The following is a 14,013-nucleotide window of genomic DNA, read 5'->3' as shown; positions in this document are numbered from 1 at the left end:
ACACAAACACGTTTACCAAGTAAAGTGAAAGATCCATTTTGGGGTGCATGATTTCTGTATCAGACTTTTAATCAGTAAGTTTCTTTAAGGCATTGATTTTAAAATGATTACCATTTTAAAATGTCTACCGAAACTGTACAGTCTTATTTGTCTCATGGGTGCACAGTTTTTCTGAGGGATCCAGCAACATGTTTTCTTGAGAATGCAATACATTTTAAGTTGCCTTTTTTTTTTTTTTAATCATATATTTGGACCATACACTAGGAAACTATGAGAGTCAAGCGAAGGTTTTTTCACTTGAATCGCCTGTAGAGCCTCTATATGTCATACTTGTAAAACCTCCTCAGTGATTTGGGGCACTGTGGTTAGATCTACCGTGTGCTCTGCTGCCACCCCGAGGTACTGTGTACCTGTTAGACTGAGATGGATTGCACAGTGTAGTACTACTCCATAATTGTGGAAAAGCTCGTTATTTATGGGGTGAACCTCCCAGACCTTCAACAGCTTCTAATCATTCACTCCTCAGTGCATATATCACTTGTTTAAAAAGAAATATGTAAGAGCTAGTTCATGTAGCCCCCTTAGGTTTTTTTCATGTTACCACTTTCCCCATGTTACTTGTAGCCATGAAACAGAAGTAAGCTACCTTAGGAATCCAGCTGTGAAGCCAAAGGAATGCTTTTGTGAGCCTCACAGCTTCTGCTGCTTAAGCCTCTCTGTTCCTTTCGCTTGTCTGTACCTGAATGCACGCAGTTGTTTTTAACAGTGCTGTAGTTGAGATCATGCATATTTCCAACGATTCCTGCACTGGCTTCCAGCCATTATCCTAGATAAAGACCTTTCTATTAACTTCAAAAATGGAAAACTAGAAGTATGTAGGAAGGTTGGTTATATGCCTGCTGTTTGTACTTTCATTTCTAAAATATTTTGTTCTTTTGAGTACAGAAACAAACATTAATGCAGCACATTCTTCGATGTGACTATGAAGCTTGCAGACAATACCTGATGAATCTTGAACAAGCAGTTGTTTTGGATCAGAATCCACAAATGCTGCAGACGTTCCTCGGCCATAGATGTGACGGAAACCGTAATATTCTGCATGCTTGTGTATCTGTATGCTTTCCAACCAGCAACAAAGAAACAAAAGAGGAAGAGGGTGAGCTCAACAATATCATGAAAATATATTGAAGATAAACTTTTTATACATTTTCAAGAAATCTGAAATAAAGGTTACTCTCTTCATATTTGGGTATATTATAATTTAGCACCTAAAATGTGTCCCAGCCTTTCAGAGGTGCCGAGACATTTTTATCACTCTCATAAGGTTTTATAAGAATTCAAAAGTTGATTGATTATAAAAGACAAACTTTTGACATTCACATGTTAATTTCAGATGAAGAAAGTATTTTTCTACTGTTCTATCACTAGTATCCCCATTATATCACTAATAAACTTTTATGAGAAACAGTATTTAATATTTTTCAAGTACTATAATGTATGTTAATGCCTCCAATAAGAAATGCTACTTGCCACTGACATGTAGCAAGAAATGTGAAAGAATGACCTATTAATGCCAGTTACTGACACCATTTAAAAAATCTATTAAATACTGATATGTAAAAAGCATGTTAACAGAGCAAGGTTGCTAACTCAAGCACTCAAAAATTAGGAAATGCCAGAATTAAGTTTACCCATGTGCTATACATGGGTATGCATTGTGAAATGGTCTTTAATTACACCGTCATACTATTTTTTCCACAGGACTACCTCATTCAGTGCACAAGATGGACGGTGCTCACCGAATGGGTAGCTATTCAATATTTCTTTTTATCCTCATCATTCAGTGTGTGGCCCCATTCCTTACTATTGCACACCATACAAACCCTGCACTGAATAATGAATGAACTTCCTTGTGGGATTTTTGTATGGTGCTGTCATTGAATTTTAGTCATTTATAGACCTTAATTGTTCCTCATATCCCTATTTATAGAATGGGGGTAATGCTGCAGCTTTCTCATTTCTTGCTTGAATTTTTTCTATATTCAAAGTATTAACTAATTTTGAGGGTTTTGTTTGAGAAGCCTAGGGCCTGATCTCATTTTTTTGAAAAGGTATAATTTCAAAACACTTTATTCTAGAGCTGTATAATAGTAGTTTTAGTTGATTCGTGAATATTAATTATTTCTGTGAGTGAGGCACCTTTTAGGTGTCCATAAATTAGTAAAATGTATCACAATCATCTGTATAAACTTGTTTCACAAAGTTCTGTGTGCTGTTAGATGTGGCAGAAATAGGTTCCAGTTCTCCAGAGTGATGTTCAGTGGCATTAAACTGAAGACAATGTTTCTCCCTCTCCTTGTCAAGCTGTTGCTGCCCTACTCACCCCTTCCAAATGTTGCAGCAAATAAGGCTTAAACAGCTTGCTCATTGTACAACCCTTCATCTTTAGTGTGTCGTCCATCCTGTGCACTGATTGAGGCAGGGGTCTTGTTGCCTGGGGCAGGGTGGGTGGAGTGACAAAAAAATTCAAAACAAAAAAACAACCTAAAATAAACAAACCCCAACTGTGTAACTGAAGATTGGTTTACTGTAAGCACACAACGAATCTGAAATGAGGATGCATAGGCAAACTTAATCTGACTTTTCCTAATTTGAGTGCTTGTCTTTGCAACCTTGACAGTTTTTTTCCAGTAACTTCATTTGGATGTAATTTAACTTTATGAAAAATGAAAAACATGAACCTGATAGACTTGTAACACTCCTCTGCCTCTCTCTTTCCCCTCATAAAACTTGTTCTTGAAGGGGATTAATATTTTTAGATTCAGGTCACATTTAGCTTCCACTGTAACTGTTAGTGATGGGTGTTAGGGCAAGCTTATTTTTGTTGCATCATGTGGAGGGCAGTGGTGACTAATGTTACTGTCTGGGAGGTATATGGCCATCTCTTAAACTGTAAGAGAAGTTTGATTTGTGAGTAAAGGCTTCAATTCCAGACTACAGATATGATGTTTCTTAACAATTTCAGAACATAGTACCCCTTCCCAGCTAGTACCTGCCTGAGATTCTTCGCTCTTCTTTATATAGATTCCTCCCTAAGTGACAGGAAATATTGAGGGCAGGGATAAGCTTTTTTTCACCTTTTCTCTCAGATCCTGTGCCTAGTTTTGCCATAGCTCCTGCAATGTTGGGTAAATGAATTGCAGGAAAAGTGGCCCCAGATGTACAAAGCTGGGGGAAGGCTGCTCTGTTTCTATGTTTTCGTATCTCCTCAGTCTTGCCAATAGAAAGGATCTTGGAAGAAATGTGTCCAAAAGAAGTGTCCAAAGCATGTGAAATCACTAAAGAGTTATGATGTGAATTTCAGCCAACATCACTGAACACATGAAAACTGAGGGGGTTTGTATAGGGAATTGGGACAGATTTCATTAGCCAACAAAACAGCAAATTACCATTAGGGCCAAAGCATTTACAGTTGATGGGTCTCCAAAAATGAACTGTGTAAGTGGAACAGTGAAAATTCAGTTACAGTTTACTTTCACCAGAACAAGTGAAACGTGTTGCGGAGAATGGTTGTACTGCTGGAGAGATCACTGTCAGGAGCTGTGATTTGCTGTGTGAGGGGTCCAGAAGTACTAAGTGATGGGTCATGAGTTAGGAGAACTAGTGGATCTGAGAAAGGAGTACAGCACAAATACAGTGGCAATTCATTGTCAGCTACAGGTCAACTTGTGTAGAGCCAGGGGCACATGAATAGTATTCCGTAAGTGCTTGGTTGTCTGCTGTGAGTAGTAAGTGATTTTTGTCTAAGAAACCTGCACATGCTTGTGAACAAGCAAAATCTAAGATCTTTGCTCCTTCAGGTAGTGATAAGTAGAAAGATCTAAAGAATAAACATACAGTAAAAGCTGACAAACACCATTGGTTTGTCTCTTTCATTCTTCGAATGACAGGTATTAATGGCACTTTCCTGTTTTAAAAAAAAAAAAAGGAATTATCTAGATCCTAGTGCTGTCAGTGTGAAAATAAGTGTATAAGATGACTGCCAGTTCGAAAAGTCTTTAAGTGGAAGGTGAGCACTAGCTCTAGCATCTTTGAGACGTGTCCTGAAAGAATTATCAGAGTCACTTTAAGGAAATATTTTTCTGTGTTCAGAAATACAACTTTTCCTTCTAGTTTGTACCAAAAATTGTTGTTCACTCCACTGAAAGGAAAATTATCCCTCTCCTGGTCTGTGTTGTGCTGAAAGTGACTTCTCCTTCAGTTGTTTCTGGATCCATGGTGCTAGTGATTCATTTCAATTTGCTCTGTAGTGGTTATGCGATCTTTAATTGTCAGTAGTTCCTAAAGAAGCAATGACTGTTACTCTGTGCAAACCTTGTACATCTGACTTTACTGCTTTATCTGTGTATTTATCTTGCAGATAAATAAATCTACATTAGGTCTTTGATTCAGGTGGTTGCTTCAAGCTGTATTGTAACTGTACAATGAAGCTTTTGCTTTTTTTTTTTGTATTGCACTTGACACAATTGAGTCCTTGTTATGAATAAAACCTTTAGGTGTTACTGTGCTTAGGGTTGTAGATGGTAGAAGAAATGCTCATTCTTTCTCATGCAAACTGTTTGTGCTGCCTTATTATACTCATAACCATCAGGGGGGTTTTCCGAAGCATGTTTGTATGTACAGTGTGTATCATACAAACCTACAACTTTGCATTGTTGTTCATGGATGCTCATTGTGAAGTGTGGTTTGTATGGTTGTTTTCTTGTGGTGGTCTGGGTTTTTTGTTTGTTTGGTTGGTTGATTTTTTTGTTTGGTTTGGTTTTGGGGTTTTTTTTGTTGTTGTTGTTGTCGTCATTGTTTTTGAAACCTCGACTCAACAAGTATCTAGAACCAGCTACATGTTAGGTCCTTGTCTCTTGATGATACTGAAAACTGAAAGCTTCTACTGGAGCTTGGGTGTCTCGAATTTACTTCCTTAATGGCCATAAACCAAACCCAGTCAGAATAATTGTTAAGTTCTGTCCCTCTAAATGTAAAAAAAAAAAAAATAAAATAGAGGGAACATTTTCTGACTAGTGACATTTCATATTTTATACTCCTTTCTTATAATTTTCCCAAGTGAAATTTTAGCACTGACACTTTTCTTGATTTTTCAGAAGCAGAGCGCTCTGAAAGGAATACATTTGCTGAAAGGCTCTCAGCTGTGGAAGCTATTGCAAATGCAATCTCTGTTGTGTCAAGTAATGGTCCAGGAAATAGGGCAGGATCATCAAGCAGCAGAAGGTAAATGCAGTAATGCTTTCTTCTTGTTTTCTGTATGCTAATTTCTGTATTAATTACCAATCTGTTATTAATTCTTTCCTTTTAGTTTAAGAATGGGCTCTATTACTAACCTAAAGTTGGATTTCACTTCTTCAAGCACCAAACTACAACTCTAGTGGGTTTTATTTAAGCTTTTTCTGGTGTGAGAAATAATGGTGGGATATTTCTTAATTCATTCTATTTTCTGAGATTGGTGCTTTGTCTCCTCAGTTGTGAAGTGAAAATACTCCTTTTTATGGGGAGAGGGAATTTGAGGATAAGCTCTAATGTTCTTTACCAAGGAATATTAAGTATCATGGAAGTATTGTACAGGTGCCCAGGCTTGTTTGAAGAGAATTTCTGAGAGAAGTGGTCACTTATGCAGATAAATACTGAGACCAACACCAGTGGGGAAGAACTTAAGTTGATTCTTTTTATCCTAAGCAATCATTGTCATAGTGAGAGTCCTTTGTGTTGAGGGTGCTCTAAAGGATGTTTTTGACCCTGACAGAATTGTAATTTCTGATGACATTTATGTTCTTCCTCTTTTTGTGATGGAACTGAGTGGTGCTCACTTGAAGGGAATTTGACGGTATCTGTACTGAGTTCTAGTCAGTTCAGAGCACTCTGGCTGAGAGCATAGTACAATTCTTTTACTTAGCTCTCTATTCAGAGCAACTGACATGAAGTGATGCCTTAATCCTTCCTAAGATACAGTCCTCATCACCATGATCTTTTTGATATGGAGGATAAGGGTAAGGGTTGAAGCTTCCTTCTGATGTGCTTAGGAGACATAAATCTTAAGAGGAAGTGCTTATTAAAAAAACTCAACACCACCACCTATTCCTACACCTTTTCCTCTAGTAAGATGATAGAGAATTTCTTGAAATTGTTTACTGACTGTCCTCAGTGAAGTAGTACTTTCGTGTTAAATAAATAACTCCTCTGAAAATAAGTTTTTTCAAGACCTATTTTTTTATTCTTTCATTAACCTCTTGTAGTTAGATTTTAAAAAGCAGTAGCAACAAGAGCAAATCCTTGCACAAGCTTAACACCCCTGGCAGTGAGCTTGGGTTGAAAGGAATGTTAAATAGTGGTGATAATGCCCACCAGCTGCTACCTACAAGAGGCAGTGCTGTGGTGACTAGGGATGCATTCTGGGCTCAAATCTGTCTTGATGCATTGCTGGCTGACTGTTCTTCCAAGGCCATTATATTCTGTTGCAACAAGATGAATATGGCAATGAAAAATACCTCTAGGGTAGTTCTGCTTTATGCTGAAATGGTTTCCTTTCCCAGTATGAAATTCTGTTTTAAAATGTTCTAATTATAAATGAAAATGAGAGTATTTTTCCTTGGCTTTGTATTCAGTTTGAGATTAAGGGAAATGATGAGAAGATCCTTGAGAGCTGCTGGATTGGGCAGACATGAAGCTGGTGCTTCATCCAGTGATCACCAGGACCCGGTTTCTCCACCAATTGCTCCTCCCAGCTGGGTTCCAGATCCTCCTGCAATGGATCCAGGTAAGTCTGCTCATGTATCACATTGTACTGTAGAAGGAGAGAGTTGATCAAGGAACTGATGGCTATTAAGGTGAACAACTTCTTTTAGTTTCACTCTGAAGTCTGTCTAATGCCATTGAGGTAACTTTAAGAGTTTACTGAAGACTTAACAGCTGTTTTCAAATCCAGTTTGTGTCTTTCTAACACTGGTGTCAAACTTCTGGCAAGTGCTCTTTGTAATGCTGAGTTACGTTGCTGATCTAGGAATATGGCGGTTTGTAGGAAAGAGTACCAGTTAAATACAGAAAACCTGCAGTGTGTTAGACACTGCAGCAAGAGCATGTTGTTAGGGATGTTTTTATGTATTGATATACATCCTGCTGTTCTGTTTACTGAAAGATGGTGACATTGATTTTATCCTGGCCCCCGCTGTGGGATCTCTTACCACAGCAGCGACTGGCACCGGCCAAGGACCTAGCACCTCCACAATACCAGGTGAGGACATACTGCTTATTTAATTATGCTTTAGAAGGAAAATTATCTCAAAAGCTGTCTTTGCTTGCACAGACTTTCTGCATATGAAAATGGCTCTTATCAGATGAAGATTGGATTGAAGCAGAATTTCACAAGTGTGCAGAAAGTAAATGAAGCACCATGTTATGTTTTATGTAAAAATTTATTTTTACCTGGGGAATGAAAAATACGTAAAACTGTGGTAATCAGTATGAAATTGGGATTGCTCTGTGTATTTCAGAATGTAATTTGGAACTGAAATTTACAATACTTCAGTGAAGTATTGCTGAAAGCACTGAATAGTCAAGCTACTAATTAATCACCCCAGTGAATCATTGAATTATTTACTTTTAACAGGTACTAATTTTTTGAGGAAAAACTGTTTCTCTTCAATTTTTTTTTCTCATTACAGGTCCTTCTACTGAACCATCTGTAGTAGAATCAAAGGATCGGAAGGCAAATGCTCATTTCATACTGAAATTGCTGTGTGATAGTGTTGTTCTGCAGCCTTATTTACGAGAATTGCTGTCAGCTAAGTAAGGATTTTCATATGAATTCTTGCTCTCCTTTGTAATGTTATATCATCTGAAATATATTATGTAGAATCCTTTTTAAAAAGCTTATTTAAAAACCTGTTAGTTAAAATGACGGGAGTTGAAATATCAACTGTATTTGTGTCCTGCCATCCTTTAAAAGTAGATCTGTTTCACAGAAGTAAAACAAATAAGAGTGCTCATTCACTCTGTGGCTTTTCTTTTTGCACAAGATTAGCAGTGCAAAGTTTTCCTATATTGGTGTCCTACATTGCCTGTTATAACAAAAAAATTCAGTGTTTTAACTTGTCTGTTGTTTTTTTTCCCTAGGGATGCAAGAGGCATGACACCGTTTATGTCAGCAGTTAGTGGCCGGGCATATCCTGCTGCAATTACAATTCTAGAAACTGCACAGAAAATTGCCAAAGGTACAACAGTTTCAGTAATTATTAGCATGTGGTTTCCTAAAGTTTTCTGAAGTCTAACATGTATGCAGAATCATTATTGAAACTGTATATTGCTTCATGTTTTGGACATTTTGCTGTTATGGAGTATCTTCCTCTTTAGTGTGTATATTACAATAGATTTCTATGAGTATTATTGCTTTTGTGTTCTTTATAGTCTTTTCAGCATTTCATTTCTTTTCAAACCAGTGGATTAAGGTACTGTTTTTTGGTAGCACCAGGGTATCACCTGGAGTTTATTTCTTTGAATTGAAAAAACCTGATATGATAAAGTAATATGCCAAGCTAGATCCTGTTCCTGAAAAAACTTACACACAAACAAATGTTTTGTGTCTATTTTTCAGTGTTGATATTTAATTGTTTGAGAGAAATATGTGAAATTGAACTTAGGGAGAAACTTAAGTGGATTTGACATTGTAACACCACAGTTCTATAGGACTGTGTGTGGTACAAGGACATTCCTTTTAAGAATATTGTCCATAATCCTTTGAAATGGTGGTTCACTGAATTGATAGAATTGATTAACGTATCAGTGAATTTAAAACTAGGGAAGAGTTGATGGTTGTGTTTTTCAGTTAGGGGTTTTCAGCAGCCTCTGTAAGAAATAATGTGACAAACAGAAAGTTTTCTCAAAAAGCTGTAACAGGTTTTATTTAAACTTCTAATTCTGTATGAGATTTTGTAATGGCAAACATCTGCTGGGTATGGATTCTGTTGGTAGGTTTTGGTTATTTTTGGAGTGTTGTTTTTAACACTGGTGTTACATTGATCGTTTTAGCTGAAGCAGCTTCCAGTGAAAAAGAAGATGATGTGTTCATGGGAATGGTTTGTCCTTCTGGTACAAATCCAGATGATTCTCCTTTGTATGTGTTGTGTTGTAATGATACATGCAGTTTTACCTGGACTGGTGCAGAACATATTAACCAAGTAAGTTTGGGTGGTTTTTTTTCTTTTAAAGTAAATAGGAATATGTTTTGATTATGTATTGTGCTAGTCTACCAGTCCGGCTCTTAAATTATTAATTGCATTGTTTAAATTACTGTGACTTTTACATCTGCCTCCCTGAATTCCTTTGTACTCTCAAAGCTGATTAAGTTCCTCAGAACATGGCTATTAATGGGTGTGGCTTTTCCCCCTCTGCTTAACTTTGGCAAGAAGTTGGGTGGACACAGCTCTTTGAAAACACTGAACACTTAACTCACAACAAAGGTTCACTCTCTAGAACTGACCTCCTTCTAAGTGAAGGCATCAGTTTGAATAAGTGCAATGTTATTGTATCCTGAAATACTGTGAGATTGCAAGTAGGAAGAAAACTATGCACAATATTTTTGTTAACTTTTTTTTTAGGATATATTTGAATGCCGAACATGTGGCCTATTGGAATCACTTTGTTGTTGCACAGAATGTGCAAGGGTCTGTCACAAAGGGCATGACTGCAAGTAAGTATTGTGTTCTGTTTCTTACAATTAAAGCAATATTTTGTTGTTTCCTTTGTTTACTGATAGTTAATAAGTTCTTTCCTTGTCCAAAATGTTCCAGTCTTAGACAAAGAAGATTAATACTTCAAATGCCTTCTTTTCATTCTACTCTGTAAGATTTATTTTATGAGTCAGAATTAAAAGAGTAACCTGAAGTAGTCTTCTGCTTTTCACTTTTTAGAATTGAGAATAAATGAGTAATTCTGACACCCACAAAGTGCCTAATGTTCTAAGAATATTGTATCTAAATAATACTGTTTTCATTTTGGGTGCTTCCAGGAGTTTTCTGGAGCCAGTGAATCCTGATGACTGATCATTCTTGTGAATTTTCTTAAAGAAGTGTAGCATATTAATCTCTAAAGATAACTGTAATAAAGGGAAAAATGAGCAAGCAATCAAAAAGTGTCACATCAACCTGGCTAAAACTTTGAAGCTGCAGATGTTTTGTGCTGCTGTTACAGGCTGTGAATCTTACAGCATTAATATCCTCGGTATAATAAGCTACAATAAGATACAATTATAAAGATATTCTCAGCACTGTAACAGTTACTGAGATTTTACTGCATGTCATGAGTATTTCCAACTTAACTTTCTTGGGTGGAGGCTATTTTAGAGAAAAATAAATTGTCTTGGATGAGTTTTACTAAGGAACTATGAAAAGCTCTGTAGTGAAACTGCCCTCTTAAATGAGTGTAAGAAACATGAATAGCAAATTTCAAGTGCTGCCACATATAGACTCTGTTTCTCCTTTAAGCTAGGTTTTGTCATCTTGCTCCTGTAAGAAACAAACTCCAGCAGGCATCTTAAGGTGTACACTTAACCCCCCTCAGCTTGTTCAGAGAGGATTGGTGTATTCCTGAACAGAGTTGCACCTCACCTTTTCCATTTCTTGTAGGCTCAAACGAACATCTCCAACAGCCTACTGCGATTGCTGGGAGAAGTGCAAGTGTAAAACACTAATTGCTGGACAGAAGTCTGCTCGCCTTGATCTCCTTTACCGCCTGCTTACCACCACAAATCTTGTCACCATGCCAAATAGCAGGTAGGTTCATATCTGCAATGGCTAGGGCAGAAAAATATGTATTCTTTTTAAATATGTGGTATATCATACTGCTATTAATAATTTTGTCATTGCAGGGGAGAACATCTGCTGTTGTTTTTAGTACAGACAGTTGCCAGGCAAACTGTAGAACATTGCCAGTACAGACCACCTAGAATTAGGGAAGATCGTAATCGTAAAACTGCAAATCCTGAAGGTAAGAGCCATTTCAGTGAAATAAATGGGAAATTCTATATTTCAGTACCTCTTTCTTATATTGTGTTTTTTTTTGTTTGTTTTGGTTTATTTTAGATTCTGATATGCCTGATCATGATTTAGAACCTCCTCGTTTTGCCCAGCTTGCTTTGGAACGTGTTTTGCAGGACTGGAATGCACTGAAGTCCATGATCATGTTTGGCTCCCAGGAAAATAAAGACCCGTGTGTATTTACACATAGTTGTCATTGTAAAGTTTAATCTGATATTTGAGACCTGCTGACTTACATAAATTTATTTCCTTTCTTTTTCTTTTTTCCAAGTCTTAGTGCAAGCAGTAGGATAGGTCATCTTCTGCCTGAAGAGCAAGTTTACCTTAATCAGCAAAGTGGAACTATTCGCTTGGACTGTTTTACACACTGCCTTATTGTCAAGTGTACAGCAGACATTTTGGTAAGCACTCTTAATTATGTTTTACATAGATTTTCTGAATAATATGATACTATATTGTATCTTGGATCATATGCTTGGGGACTAATTTGAAACTAACTTCAAGTTAGTCTTGGTTTTGTGAATTCATACTGCAATGACTGTGATCTCCCTTTGAATCTTAATCTGTCTTGTTTCATGCGTCTAAACTGGGTTGTAATGTCCTGTTTCTTCAGCTCTTAGATACTTTGCTGGGTACTCTGGTAAAGGAATTACAAAACAAGTATACACCAGGACGCAGAGAAGAAGCTATTGCTGTTACAATGAGATTTCTGCGTTCTGTGGCAAGAGTGTTTGTCATTCTTAGTGTGGAAATGGCTTCCTCCAAAAAGAAAAAGTAAGGGGTGGAGATGTGTGTATTGATTGTGGTGGTGGGGTTTTGCCTTTTTTTCTTTATTTAAATATTTATTCTCTTGTTAAATGAGTTGATAAAATTCAACAATAGGCAGAAACATCTGAATTAATTTGTGGTCTGTAGACAGACGTGGAAAGATGCAAACCTCAGGATGGCACAATAGCTGATGATATGTCATATAGCTTTTTAATGCAATGCTTGTTAAACTTACATGTTCATACTGAACCTTTCTGTTTACAGTGTTAGGATTTTTGGAAGTAGGGTTTTTTTTGACATGCTAAAATTGGAATCTATTGTTGTTTGTCAGTAGTAGATTTAGATACCAAGCCTTAGTCTTGAATTACAAAATGATGCAACTTTTTAACTACCATGGATAACTGTGCATATTGTTATTATCCACACAAATGTGTGTATCTGTTAAAGATATTTTTTTCTCAAAAAGTCAAGACAAATAATATTGCCATGAAGTTTTCTGGGGAAAAAAAAAGCATATTTGACCTTTGTTTTTCTTTTTTCCCCTAGCAATTTTATTCCACAGCCAATTGGAAAATGTAAACGTGTATTCCAGGCATTGTTGCCCTATGCTGTTGAAGAGTTGTGCAATGTAGCAGAATCTCTAATTATTCCAGTCAGGATGGGAATTGCACGTCCTACTGCACCATTCACTCTTGCTAGCACTAGTATAGACGCTATGCAGGGAAGTGAAGAACTGTTTTCTGTGGAGCCTCTGCCACCCAGACCATCATCTGACCAGTCTAGCAGGTAAAATTTGTTAATGCTCACTGTTCATTTTTCTCAATGACTTTTAAAGGTGATTTTCTTTTGGAGTTTTTGTTAGCTTTACATTAAGTGACATCCAGAGCTCCAGATCTACTTTTTTGGTCATTTTATTTTATTTTTTTTTTTAAGTTCTAGTCAATCTCAGTCATCTTACATCATAAGGAATCCTCAGCAAAGACGAATCAGCCAGTCCCAACCAGTTCGTGGCAGGGATGAAGAACAAGATGATATTGTTTCAGCAGATGTGGAAGAGGTCAGTTTTCTTTTTTGTATTTGGTTTTTCTTGTCATTATGGCACATCTTTAACACCTTTGACATCTAAACCAGAAATCCACGCATCGAGACCTCAAGACACTGAGTAGTACCTCATGAAATCCTACTGTGCTGTAAGCATTTTTTGATAGATGTTGGTAATGATTGTTTTCTATTCTATTTCTATTATAACTCCCTGTTAAAAAAGTTTTAAGGGCTTTCAGCACACAGCTGCTCTTATGTAGGTTCTATTGGAGAGCAAAAGGGTCTATTAGCAGGATGATACCTCTTCAGTATTTAGAAACTAACATTAGGTTTTGTAGTCAGTTCTCCCCTTTCAGCATTAAAATCTAATGTTTAAGGCTGTTTTATTTGTAGATCTGATTTTTTTTTTACCACAGCACTGTAGACTGTACACCCATGTACAACTACTGTGGCTGTAAGCTCATTTTTTGTTCACATCACTTCAGTTTTGAGGTCATCTTCCTAATATGTGATTTTTGTTCCTTAGTTTCTAAATTAAATTTTGCACTGTGTTTCTGAAAACACATAGATTATCTCTGATATGGAAGATATTCTAGCATAAAATTGCAATGCCCTTTCCAGGTTGAAGTGGTTGAGGGAGTGGCTGGTGAAGAAGACCATCATGATGAACAGGAAGAACGTGGTGAAGAAAATGCTGAAGCAGAAGGACAGCATGATGAGCATGATGAGGATGGTATGTATAATGTACATTCTACACACTACTGGTTGAATGAGAAAACTTCATCAAAAAGTAAAGGCATCTTTGAATTCACCAGTTATAAAATTTGAGAGACTTGCATGAGTAGAGAGACTCCAAGGGTTTCAGACTACACATCTTAGAGAAGGAGGTAAAATTATAGATAACTTGCAGTAGGCAAGTGCAAGAACATTTTTATTTTTCTCTTTCTGCATGAGGAAAAAATACTAAGGTCCCAAAGGATTAAACAAACCAAAGGCATCAAATGTTACTATGTTCTTGGTTAACAATATATATTTTGCTTTTTGTATTTGCTACTGTAAAATGTTGACATAGAGTACTTGAAGAACTAAAAAAATAGCCTAGCTCTTG

General features: G+C 36.8%; 1 protein-coding gene across 14 annotated transcripts in view; it reads left to right on the top strand.

The window, feature by feature from the left end:
- The window catches only part of UBR5 (ubiquitin protein ligase E3 component n-recognin 5), an 86,188-nt gene that overhangs the window by 52,834 nt on the left and 19,341 nt on the right, over window positions 1-14,013 (top strand). For 8 of the 14 annotated variants that reach the window (XM_027657032.1, XM_027657022.1, XM_027657034.1 and 5 more), the window contains 17 exons: window positions 946-1,156; window positions 1,762-1,806; window positions 5,157-5,283; window positions 6,672-6,823; window positions 7,202-7,297; window positions 7,728-7,851; window positions 8,179-8,276; window positions 9,091-9,239; window positions 9,660-9,751; window positions 10,686-10,832; window positions 10,928-11,046; window positions 11,142-11,268; window positions 11,368-11,497; window positions 11,710-11,870; window positions 12,411-12,650; window positions 12,798-12,921; window positions 13,527-13,638. In XM_027657032.1, coding sequence (XP_027512833.1) covers window positions 946-1,156; window positions 1,762-1,806; window positions 5,157-5,283; window positions 6,672-6,823; window positions 7,202-7,297; window positions 7,728-7,851; window positions 8,179-8,276; window positions 9,091-9,239; window positions 9,660-9,751; window positions 10,686-10,832; window positions 10,928-11,046; window positions 11,142-11,268; window positions 11,368-11,497; window positions 11,710-11,870; window positions 12,411-12,650; window positions 12,798-12,921; window positions 13,527-13,638 — 2,254 coding nt within the window. The remainder of the gene's footprint in view (window positions 1-945; window positions 1,157-1,761; window positions 1,807-5,156; window positions 5,284-6,671; window positions 6,824-7,201; window positions 7,298-7,727; window positions 7,852-8,178; window positions 8,277-9,090; window positions 9,240-9,659; window positions 9,752-10,685; window positions 10,833-10,927; window positions 11,047-11,141; window positions 11,269-11,367; window positions 11,498-11,709; window positions 11,871-12,410; window positions 12,651-12,797; window positions 12,922-13,526; window positions 13,639-14,013) is intronic. The other 6 variants (XM_027657028.1, XM_027657030.1, XM_027657031.1 and 3 more) reach the window with 4 other exon arrangements.

This window comes from Corapipo altera, unplaced genomic scaffold, assembly GCF_003945725.1.
Source record: "Corapipo altera isolate COAL_440 unplaced genomic scaffold, ASM394572v1 52b, whole genome shotgun sequence".
Lineage (NCBI taxonomy): Eukaryota > Metazoa > Chordata > Aves > Passeriformes > Pipridae > Corapipo > Corapipo altera.
This window is presented reverse-complemented; position numbering and strand designations above follow the sequence as displayed.